Consider the following 12622-nt stretch of genomic DNA (forward strand, 5'->3'; position numbering starts at 1 on the left):
ATTTTGATGTCTTCTACCTCAAATATACCATAGAAGACTATGACCTAGAATCAAACTACTACAAAGCAAGTAGCCATTTGGAAATGAGTAACTGAGCCTCTGGTTTGCAGATAGACTATGTTTAAGATAAGGCAGTTTTGTGTTTCTGCTTAGAATTTCCTAATAGAGACACTAGTTCTGCGTTCCGTAAGCAACTTTTCAAAGAAGATTTCATTAATGACCTGCCAAAGGAATAAAATCTCTTCTCATTCATGGAGTTAATTGTCATCCAAGGATGGCTTTAAAATATTACAGATTCCTATATTGACCATTTGGCATTCATGTGATTATCTCCCACAACAATTTGATCTAGAGTGGAAACGAAGTTCCCTCATTTAGAGATCCTCTGGCTGTAGCCAGCTTTTCCAAATTGTTTGCTAGAATTGTTTGGGTTTCATTTCTAATGAAAGCCCATGGTGGGAAATCTTAAAATACTTCCCATCCTTTATGAAGTAGGCTGAGATGGTAGGTCTTGACTCTATATGCTAAGGATAATAGAAGTCTTGAGAATAATGTTTAATTCTTCTTATTTTGGAGGTGCCAGTATCCCTATTACCTTTTGGTATTTGATATTTTCTTACTGCAACAGCCTATTGCCATAGACATCTATCTAGAGCAAAACAAATGAACAAGCAAAGTGAATTTTGGCTAACTAGGAATAATTTTAAGGAGTTTTTAAACTTTCTTATAACTAAGAAAAAAAGGTAGAATTTCTAATCACTGTACTGAACTTAACATGTAAGTGAGCCCACAATGGTAAATGTGCGCTGATGTAAATGATACATTACCACTCCAGGTGCAGGGAATCTCTCTGGGTAGACTTGCATGTGGACCACTTGAACCATCAAAGATTGTTAAAGCTGATTCCCATTTCCAGTAGAGCTGTGGGAATAACAGTTGATCTCCTGCATATTTAGTTTGCACTCAAAGTTATAATACTCTATCAGACTCTTAATCTGATACCATAGCTGGTTTTAAAAGACCCAGAGAAGCCTGAAATTCTTGATAAGGGACTTGAGTCTAGCTCAGAAGTTGCTGCCTAAAAAAGCGTTTGGTTTTATGGCAAATGGTTTATAATATTCTCCGTTTTCATCAGGCAAAAGAGGTGTATTCCTCTGATACGTTAATGTACAGACTTCAGGTTTTCAGTTGGCCATATTCCTTTAGTGTGTAAATCAGTCTTGTGCTTTATGAAAGGTGTGCCCAAACTCAACTATAGGTTATTATAGGATGTTCATGAGGGCCTGTGGAAGAATCTTTCGATAAGGCTGGCTGTGGTATTTTGCTCAGTCTCCATAAAAGTGTTACAAGAGGAACATCGGTACCATAAAATATGTTTTGTAAGGAACATGATTGTCTATTGTTATACTGACACTTTATGTGCTTTATGAATCCGTCTTGGGGCTACTAGCGAGCCTTTGCAGCTGACTTCAGAAATATTTGTTTCTTCTGAAAACCTCAATCATAAAACTCAACTGTCTCTGTCTATCTTCTTTCCTGGAGTTCTAGGTATTGGTCAAGTCAGCTGATGAAAGCTTTTTGTGTAGGATGCGCCTTTGTGGCGTACTGCTTGAGAAATGGTCTTCAAAAATATTCCCCTCATCTAAGGCCATGTGTGTTCCATTGTGTTTCATGCACACACCTCAAGTACTTCAGCTCACTGAGCCTCAAATAGTGGCAAAATCCTGCTAGAACGAAGTAATTCTAAATTGTAGTGAGACAAATATTATACATACATTATTATACACATATAATATACATACATAAGTTACATTGTTATACATATCTATTACACTGTAAGACATACTGCTCTGCCCACCTACTTTTCAGGGTTGCTGATTACTGGGCCTCACTCTTAAGATATTATTTCTGGGTCTTTAGGACTTTTCTTCTCCCATGAAGATGCTGCCAACCAATTCTAGAGAAGAGTTTTTTTAATTAGTATCAGAAGAGTCTATGGTGGCCAACCCAGCTGCATATGTCCCAGATAAGGCTTCTAAAGCAGCCTGCATGATATTGACTGCTGTGGCCATCCTGACTGCACGGGCCAGCTCTTCCCTGAGAGGTTTAGTACATCATTGAGGTTTGGGATAGGAGGGAGAATCCTCTGGTGTTTTTCATTGGTAAGACGTGATATGCTTTGCACCCCAAAAGACCTCAGGAGATAGGTGGCTCAGATTGTTGACTCCTTCTCCTGCTTCCCCATTCCTGCCTCCTTTGCCTCAGTTTTGTTCTGATTTCTTGGCAGAGTGAGTAGTTTTCTGCCAGATTAGTGAGTTGAAATTGGCTCACCAAGCAGTCAAACAAACAACAGAGCAAATGTAAGGGAGGGCACCGGACCACCGCTTCTGTTGGTCTCAAGCTTTTGCCACCTTAACAGTGTCTTCTAACTGCACTCTAAGGCAATGCCTGTTCATTTGGTGCTTAAAATCTCTGAGTCCCAGTGGAAGCAACATTCCTCAAACACTGATCCCACAGCTACTAACTATAACCTCTTGCCTAGAACAGAAGAATAGTTAATCTTTCTTGGAGGCAAGATGTCAAACATCCATCATACTAGGAGTTACCTTTTGAAGAACTTGTTTTGGGGGAGATCAGACTTGTTGTTACTATAAGGTCCTATCTTGTGGTCTGTTAACAGCCCTGAGAACCTTCATCAAGTAGTGACAGCTCACCTCAGGAGAAACCATGTATTTCTGTCCTCTTCCATGGATATTTAGCTAGTAAAAGAAGGATCTTTTTGGCAGGTAATGAAACCCACTTGACACATTTATTTTGGGGCTTGTGGCTGAAAATAAAAGGCCACTGTCTCTGTTTCCCATCTACCACAAAATTCTTCTCCTTTGAGGAAAAGGAAATAAAGGCAGTTTTATGTTGTCTGTGACAAGCTTTTTCAGTAATCCATCGTGCTTCCCTTCTTCCTCAGAAGAGTCCATCACACCTGGATTCTGCCTTTGAGAGAAAACTGAGGTGCTGTACATGCATTTTGACCTCCTATGGTTGTCTAGCAGTTGGCAAACCTGAATGCATGGTACTTTTGCACATTCACAGTTGTTTGTGCATATGGGCAAAGCATCTTGAAGAGTTCCAGTTTCTGCAAAGTAATTAATTCTCTCTAACCTTGTTTGTCTTGGAGCCCTTTTTTAAAAAAGCAGTACTAGAGAAATTGCTAGGTGAATATTCTGGGGTTTTCTTGCAAGTGGATTTTTTTCAAAGTCACTTTAAGTTAGGGATAAAAGTAGAGGGTATATGCCTTGTCTTTAAAAGCTGTGCCTTTCTTTTCCCCTCTCCTCCTTCCCTTCAGTTAGGAAAATCATTATTTTAGAAGATGTGGAGATGAAATACAGAGTCCTACCTAGGGCTTCTTTTCCTGGCTAATTGTGTGAGTATTCTCACACATCTTAAACACAGGGGAGAATGACAGAACGGAAGAGCTATGGCTTTTTGGCAGTTCTTTCTTGCAGCTGTGCTGCTCTCTCTAGGTCAGCCTGCGGTAGAGAAATTTGGTTCAAGCACCAGCAACACTGCTGAACCATTTTGTGATGAGGTCAAGAGTTGAATAATCATCCCGTTGATAAGTGAGCAAGCCAGAAATTCCATTCAAAGAGGACAGTGACTTCCTGTGCTGCTTACCTATTATAGGTCACAGAAATCATGAAGGGAAAATGGAGGACCGAGGGCACTCTAGCACATGACTGTTTATGTAACTGTAACTTTTAAGTTTTATTTGCTGCTGTTGATATAATAAAAGGAGTTAAGGCAGGCCTTTGTGTCTTTATTAAAATCATTATTTTCTTGCAAGCATCCCTATGGGAAAATCAACATAGCTGCTGCTCTGGATATATAGTCTAATCAGATGTTTCTGTAAGTGCTTTTTAGAGGTGGAGCCTGTGGGGTGTCGGTGCACAGTGTGCCCAGCATCTCTGAGGTAGTCCTACAGCACACACATCCACATGGTCTGGTGGGTGTGGGAACCCACAGAGGTTGTTCAGTCCAAAGAAATGACATTCACTCTTTTTTATTTGAAATGCTTAAAAACCAGCCTGAATACAAAAAGGGTAGTTTGTAGGCAACTGGACTGAGCAATTTATATAGGATACCACAGATTAGACTTCCCAGATATGAATGCCATTTTTAGGCCTGCGCATGCTGCTTTCTATAGTACCTGGTTGTGAAATCAGCAAGGGTTTATGTGAAGCTGACACCCAGAGAATGTGAATTAGAAAGTGATGTGATATTAGCAAGTGTTCTCTTGTAATTATTTTTTACCATTGCTAAAATGATGCACTTCCACAGTGTACATACCTAGAAGTATCTACTATATTCAGTCCTTAGCCCCTTCATTCTTTTCTCCTCTGTATTATCTGGTCTGCACTAAATTCTGATGTGACACTTTTGTGGCTGATGGTTCTCACTGAATGTGCCATTTGCAGTTAGGACTTCAAGTTCCTCTCCTCTGATTTCATCCTGGAGCTTCTCCAGTATGGCTTCTGCGTTCCTTGTTCCACTAAAACTGTTCTGCCCACGGTGGCTAGCAACCAGTCTCTGGCAAATTTCAAGGCTTCTGTGCCAGTGGTACTTACTGGGTTTGGCTGAAGGAAGTGAGCATCCTTCTGTATTCCAGTTCGAAAGGGCAGAAGTTGGCTGACTGTTGCAGAGCTAAGATGGCAGCATTGTGGGCCTGTGTTCTCTTCCTGAACGCGCAGCCATCATGTGATGGGAAACTCTTCGTATTTGGATATGATGCTGATGGTAGCAGTCATGATGGAACCTGGGTTACAGCACCTGTAAAGAGAGGATATTCTGAAATGGACTGCCAGAAGAGCGAATGTTGGCCTGTGGCCTGATCCCTAATCCTTGTTTGAGGGTTCTAAGAAAACAGACAGGAGGGAGTAGGACATGGGAAGCCATCCTGGAGGCCAAATATGAGCACACCAGTTTACTATCTGTCTCACCTCTTCCTTGTCCATGACTAGTTAAATACCTTTACAGTTGTCCATGCCTTCTCGGTTGTCAGCTGCTGCTTCTCTTCATTCACTCCCCTTTTCTTGCTATTCTTGATAAAAGTCACACGAGGCTAAGTTCTAGGTTGCTCAGGTGTGGTCTCTGCCTTATTTTTGATGCATCTGCCTGTTTACTTGGCCTTAAACTGATTGCTCGTCTGAGTCAGTCTGTGTTTCCTCAGAACTCCTTATGGAGGGCTTACTGCTTCATTTAAGTTTAATGCATCCTTTTAAATTCTTTAGGTACCTTTGCAGAGCTCCTCAGTTCCCTAGTGTAAACCTATCACTTCATCCTAGCTCTTTCAGTAGGCCTAGGTATAGTGTTTAGTATAAGATAATACAGAGAATGGTTTATGATAGGCATTAGAGATGGAATAAGATAAGCTGTTGGGGCAACAAATCAGGAAAATGACCTGGGTGCCAAGTAGCCAACAAATGCAATTGTAACTTTATTTAGATTGACACAAACTTGAATGATGATATCTGAAATCCTTATATAGATCAAGATATTTGATATCAAGATAATCAAAATAAGGTTTGGCTCTCCTATCTCTTTAAATCCTGGTCCTGTAGATTCCCCGATTTTTCTTGAAAAAACTGCTGAAGTTAGGGCAGTCGTATCTAATTTATCTCATCAGCAATTTTCCTGGGTGCATCTCTTTGAAATTATTTGACTTCTACCTACTTGTATATTTGTTTTAATTTTCATTCTGTAATCCCATAATTACAATTTCCATGTTTCATATCATTGTAGCATATGGATTTGCAATGTTAATTATGTACTGAAGTTCTTTAATTTACTCATTGCACTGAATGATTGAAGTGAAATTTTGTCCCTCTTAGCATGAAACTTCAGCCTCTTTGGGGGGGGTTCCTTAGCTGTAGCCTCCTCTCAGATAATCTCTGGTGATCCAAATGGTGTTCTTTCAATCGTGTTTTCACTGCCCATGTCTGTTGCTCAGTGCCACAACTTGGAGACTCTTTCCTTTTCCGTGTGCTGCACAGACTGTTTCTAGATCTAGCCTGCTCCATTCATATTTCTCCATTCCAAGTCCTACAAAGTGGAACTGTGGATCATCTCACACTTGCCACTTTCAGGAATGGCATGTTGGGTACATTATGTTGGGTACAGTTAAAGTTTCCAGCATTTGAATAAGGTGGCGTAGTATATAAATCAACAAACTTGTTTGTCTTTTTCAGTTTTCAGATATAAGTAGTTTGGGCAAGTTAATATTTACATTTCTGTTGATATCAGGGTCAAATTCTAATCACCACTCTAAGTAAAAGGGCAGATGCTCACAAAGTGAAATAACATACTTTGGGATCAATAAGATTTGTCTGTCAAACTGGTCTCTTGAAGACGAAACAGAACTTCTCCGTATTTGAAAACAAGCAGATGAGTGGGCGAGTGAGGGAAATTGGCACTTCTTCAAACAGTGCTTCTGCACACATTTGTGGCTTTGCCAGACATTGTCTGATATGGGGCTACAGCACTGGCAGCAGTCGCCCAACAGTACTTTGGCACCTTTTGTCGTCGCTGACAGGAGTGGGAAGTACTTGTGTGAGGCTCCTGGGTGCTGTGTGATGGGGTAGTCCCAAAGCATGCAGGACACCTGTAACTTCCACTAGCCTCTGCCAGTGGCAAATGTTTTGGGAAGCAGTTCTCCTTCCAGAACTGCCATGGAAATCAGGAAAGAGAAGCATCGACAGGTCTTGACTCTTGAATCATGTTGAGAAGAGGCAATCTGATGAGCGGTTACTTGGTAAAAGTTGGTGAGATTCCCAGCCAGGCCTTGTTCCAAATCAAGTCAGTGAGAATTTGCCTCTAACTCTGAAGTTATCTTTTCCTGCTTTGCAACTTCCATGTTGTTTCTTACCCATGTTTAGCATTTCAGGCTGCAATAGAAGTGAAATGCCAGTAGCTTAATGTTCATAAGTAATTCTGTAATAACAAACTATGTTATATATATGGTGGAGAGAAGAAATTTAAATGTGGTATTAGATTTCTATTCCTAGCTTTCAAGGAGTTCTCACTGGAGCTCCTTAGCTGTGTTGTGAGAGAAGGAAAAACATGTCGTGCAGACCTTCTGCCACAGATGTGAAATACAGCTGAAGTTTCTTGACAGACACATGGAGGTTGGCTCCTATTTCAGACAAACCTGATCTGGGTGTCCCATGAACCCTCTGAGTTCTGAGGGAAAGTTTTATTTAATCTGAAATCATAAGAATGTTAGTGGACTGGGCTGATTTCTCCTGGAGTTCTCAAGCTTGTTCAAACTCACAGGCTCACATAAAATCCTGCCCTGAAGGCCTTGAATGGCAACTTTGCTTAGAAATGAAATTGCCAGGCTTCACCACTGTGCTTCTAAACCAATTCACTACTGTTTAGAAGGAGGCTTGACTGAGCTCATGATAAGACACTGATGTTGGCTTTTTCAGCATATTAACCTTACAGCCTTAAAATACAGTGGACTTGATACTGCAGCAACTGAGGGAATTACTGAGAAGAGGAAAATTAGAACTGTGTCAGCAGTTAGAGGTCTGGTTTCTGGATACAGAAAGAAACTGCACTGGTGGAAAAAAAAAAATCCAGCTGGCTTTTGGAATAGAGATGCTGCAAAGGAAATTTGCCCTTTGTTATGGAAACCCCTTGAAGATTTGAGAGTGCTTGAGTGGTTACAGGTAGATTAGCAACAGGAGGGGGAGCTCTCACTGCATTACCCAAAGAGGAGGGAGATTCTGGACTTGGTGGCAAGCCCTTAAATGAAGAGTACGGCACTCCTGCTGCTCCCTGTCAATAAAATGTTGGTGGCTGCTCTTCGTATAGGCAAGACCAACGGAGAATGTGCACGTCTGGAAAAAGCAAGGCAATCCATGTCCTGTTCCTGTCTCTCCTGCTATTGCTACCTTATTTTTTTTGGTTCCAGGCATAGCATAGTTGTGTTACTGTCGAAGAAAGCTGTATTGCAGCTATGCCATAGCAGATGTAGTTCCTTTCCCCCCATCCTTACCATCAACTTCAAATACCAGTGTCCTCTTTCTCAGCTACTGTGAGTGTTCCCTGAGATGTCAGCTTTAGAGAGGAGGAATAGATAGTGAAAATACTTGCAGGACATTACTTTTATGGTTAGAGCAAAAACTGGTGTAGGTGAGAAGGAATAATTCATTTCCAGTGCAAGTAGGATGAACAAGATTGAGAGATTTGTAAAGCAGTGTTATTTAACTGGTATTTTAAAGGCTGGTTGCAACTAGGAAACATATCAACATTAAGAAATTGAGGTACACAGCAAAGAACAGAGAAATTTGGTGGTTTAGTAAGCTGGACATTTCTCTGAAACAGAAACCCACTTCCTCTTGTAACCATTTACACTTAAATATCTCTCAAACTGTGATTTTTTTAATTACTTTCTGAGTGAAAGGAAATGCAATTCTCCCTCCCTATTTATGGATGGGAAGCAGAGACAGAGTAGCGTTTGCAGGCGGGGGGGTGTGTGTGTGTGTGTGCTTAACACAGACAGATGTAAGCAGACATATGGATATAAGTGGTAGGCTGCAGGCTAGCTCTGGCTCAGAAGCTGTGTAGGGTGTCAACTCCAGGCTGTGTCCCAGAGCATGTGCCCTGCTCTTGGTGTATCGGTTCAGGCAAAGTGCCAGTAAGATGCTTTTTTGGCTTCCAATCCAGAGCCTGCATCTGGGATGAGTGGACCGATCTCTCATCTGAGTGCACCCAACTGTACAGACATGCCTCAAGTTACTTTTTAATGTTCACAGGGTGGAAAGGGAATACATTCATTTCTCCTTTAACCTGCATAAGTGCTAGCTCAACTGATTAGCATCTGTCTTCTTTATTTGAATGTGCATGTTATTGGCCTTTATGTGCATATTATTGTTAATCTTGCTGTGTCTGTGATGTTAACTTGGATGATATCAAAATAGTTTTAGGTAAGTGCTTTGGGTTTTGCTTGGCTTTTGTTTGTTTTGAATAGGAAAGATGCTAGCCCTCTTCTGCTTGAATTACTAATCTAAGGTAACTAATAAGGTTTTATTGTGGGTTCTTAAAACATTGGTGAATTTTTTTCCAAAGGGTTTTGAGTAAAAGGAACTTACTGTGAGAGACTATTCCTCATATTCTGTATAACATAAAAAAAAAAAAAAATCTTTGCTTTCAGAGTGTATGTTGGTATCTCTACACTGATGATACACTTGGCTGGGTTTTTCCTCCTTAAATTCATTGGATCAAAGCAATAATATAACTCTAAGTTTTTATTCATCAACTTCTCTCCAAGTTTTGTAATTTGCTGGAATTAAATAGGGAATCTGGGAATAATACATGATCATAGATACAGTACATATCATGCAGGCTTATTTCCAGAATGTCAGTGGAGGGTTATATTAAATTCTTTTGTTTTGCTCTAGTATGATTACAGACATTCTTTTGTAGCTTGGGACATTGAGTCTAAAAGCGAGAAATGTGAGAGGTATCTGGCAAGAGAAGATAACATGAATTTAATTCTAGCATTGCTGTTGTTCTTAACTACGTTCTGATTGGCCAGCAAGATCTGGAAAAAAAGTCTTGGTCATGTCAGTATGACTTTGAATACCTATCAGGAAGAAGAGCAATCCAGGGTCACAGTGCTTTAAACACTGTCAGTTAGGTCTCAGGAGAGACTGGATGTGTTGCATTTACGGGAGAGGAGAAAATGTAACTAACTTCACTGAGACCACTTTTTTTTCTCTCTCCCCCCCCCCCTTTTCAGCTAAACTGAGTTCAGTTTAGGATGGTCTTTAAAACTTTAACATTAATGAAGAGTGACAAGCAAATGACAAGCAAGTAGCGCCTATATAAGAAGAAAAAACCCAAAGATTAGTTTTGTGTGTATGATATTCCTTTCCCAAATAGTTGGAGAGATGAGAGCTTTAGCCTGCATTCGTGTATTAGTCATTTCAGCTATTCAGGAATGAATTGTGTATTATCGGTACAAATTTTATTTTATTTTAGATAGGGGTCACTGCAGGATTGGGCTGAGATTTAAAGTCACTGGAAGAAACTACTTTGAGTAGCTACACACCTGATCTGCTTTTGAAGGCGCACCTGTGCTAGCTGCACAAAGATGCAAGTATCCAGTAATTTCTGGGGCTGTTAAATCCCTGCTTTATACCACAGAGTTCATAATATTTTGCAGGATGTATAGACTATACCGATAATGAAATATTTGTGATATATGAATATATATTATGTATATTTGCATTGTTGCAGAATTAGCTGTTTTAGTTATGCTGACTGTAAGATGACAGGCTTGTCATGATTTTGTCTTCAAAGAAAGACTTACTCATTTTCAAAAAACTTTTTCCTGGTCATTCAATCCAGGCTGATGCCAAGTCCATGCACCTTAGGGGGATGTTAGGTGACTATTCAGGAGGGTCATGCAGAGGCCAGGCATACTTCATGCTAAGTTATTTTACGCAAATTTGGGAATAATACTGTTGTTCTTGGTTCCACACAGATGGTACCAGACAGGAAGAAGTGGAAGGTGAACTCAGTGAAGAAGAACGCTGGTTTGGAAATTCTTCGGAAACTCCTTCAGAAGCATCATATGGAGAAGTCCAGGAGAACTTTAAGCTGTCTCTTGAGGACAGAATCCAAGAGCAGTCCACTTCCCCGGATACTTCTTTGGGAAGTGCAACTCCTAGCAGCAACACAGCGGAGCTGGGATCCATTGAAAATGAGGCACTAAGAGACACATTACAGAGCAAAGAGCACCTTTCTCCTGATGTGTCATCTCTGTGTGAAGAAGAACCTCCTGGTCCAAATAAGCCACTGAGTAGTAACCTCAGGCGGCTACTGGAGGCTGGCTCCCTCAAGCTGGATGCTGCTGTTACAGTCAATGGCAGAGTCGAGTCCCCTGTAAATCTTGGCTCAAATATCTCCTTCTCTCCACCTGCTCATCACGCCCAGCAGCTAAGTGTTCTTGCCAGAAAGCTTGCTGAGAAACAGGAACAAAGTGACCAATACAATGCAAGTAGTCACTTTATATGGAATCAAGGTAAGTGGTTGCCAAATTCAACCACCACCTGTGGTTTGTCCCCTGATTCAGCTATTCTGAAACTGAAAGCCGCAGCCAATGCCGTCCTGCAGGACAAATCTCTTTCAAGGACTGAAGACACTATAAGATTTGAATCCTTTTCCTCACCCTTTAGTTCTCAGTCAGCCAGCTCCACATTAGCAGCTTTATCTAAGAAAGTGAGTGAAAGAAGCATGACTCCTGGGCAGGAGCACCCGCCTCCGGCTAGTTCTTTCCTTTCTCTGGCTTCCATGACCTCTTCAGCTGCCCTTCTCAAGGAGGTTGCTGCAAGGGCTGCAGGCACCCTGTTAGCTGAGAAGAAGAAATCACTGGTTGCTGAGGATCCCCTGCAGCTTTCAGAGATGAAGCAAGAGAAAGCAACTCCACCACAGTCTTTGGAATTATTGTTACTGCCAGTCCCCAAGGGAAGAGCATCCAAACCCACTAGTACAGGTATGGATACAGTTTGAGCCACTAAGTAGGATGTGTTTGTTTTGCTGTAGGCTTATATAACTTCTCTTCAATGAGTCTGGATTTGGTTTGATTCCATGTATTATGAGAATAAGAAATAGGTACTTTAGGTAAACAATAGAAAAGCTTTTTGAAATACCACTTGAAGACCAAACTGTCACAAATGTTTCCATATTTGAAAGATATGAGCGTATAGTTCAGTACTCTTTTTTTTTTTATTGCATACAATGGTATTTCCCCCTCTTACCAAGTTCAGAATAAGTCCACAAAAATATTTAATGGAGAAGATCAAAGAATCCATGTTAAGGAGCTCATGGTATCAGTGAGCACATACAAAACTAGTGCTTTTGAAATATTGGACAAGGGAGAACTCTCCCTCCTGCTGTCTCTGTCACAAATGGACTTTTGTATAATTGCTTACTACCCTGTCCTAATTTACCAGAGTATATTATTATGTTGCCACTTTTCATTAAAATTTTTTGCAGTACTTTGTTATTTTACAATCCTTTGTTGTTAATAAAAAAAAAAGTGAACTGCATTTCTCTAATTTGCCCAACAAGAACCATTTTACACTTCTGACTTCCCTCCACCAGTTCTAGCTGTCGGCAGTCATGGAATCAGGCTTACAGGGAATAAGAAGAAACAGTCTTGGTAACAAAAGCTTTCATGATCTGGCAAGCCATGCAGGGAAATTTAAATGATCCACCTTCAAAATAAGGAAAAATAAGGTTTCTTTCATCTCTTTCTATAAAAAGTTCACATCATGGATTCATATTTCTGGTAGAACATACAACTTCAGGTGCCATCAGTGTTCTCCCTGGAGTGGCATTCTGCTGCAGAGGGGAAGGAAGCATGTCAGCTGTCTTCCCAAGATGCACAAAGTGGTACAGTATATTAAAGCTATATCAGGCTGAGTTTTATTAGGAATACTAGCTTGACTGTACAGGTGTAGCAAGCCAGTGTACAGACATGAAGCCTGACATGGACACTGTATAATTGCACTGCTGTCTTCTGACCTAGCCTTTTTGTTTAGGGATATTATGAGAT

The 12622-nt window shown here is 40.7% G+C and overlaps 1 protein-coding gene across 2 annotated transcripts in view; it reads left to right on the top strand.

The window, feature by feature from the left end:
• ZNF827 (zinc finger protein 827) overlaps positions 1–12622 on the top strand; it is a 109562-nt gene that overhangs the window by 15073 nt on the left and 81867 nt on the right. For both annotated transcript variants that reach the window (XM_076337112.1, XM_076337113.1), the window contains exon 2: positions 10547–11557. In XM_076337112.1, the coding sequence (XP_076193227.1) occupies positions 10547–11557 (1011 nt within the window). The remainder of the gene's footprint in view (positions 1–10546; positions 11558–12622) is intronic.

Source organism: Aptenodytes patagonicus, chromosome 4 (assembly GCF_965638725.1).
Source record: "Aptenodytes patagonicus chromosome 4, bAptPat1.pri.cur, whole genome shotgun sequence".
Taxonomy (NCBI): domain Eukaryota; kingdom Metazoa; phylum Chordata; class Aves; order Sphenisciformes; family Spheniscidae; genus Aptenodytes; species Aptenodytes patagonicus.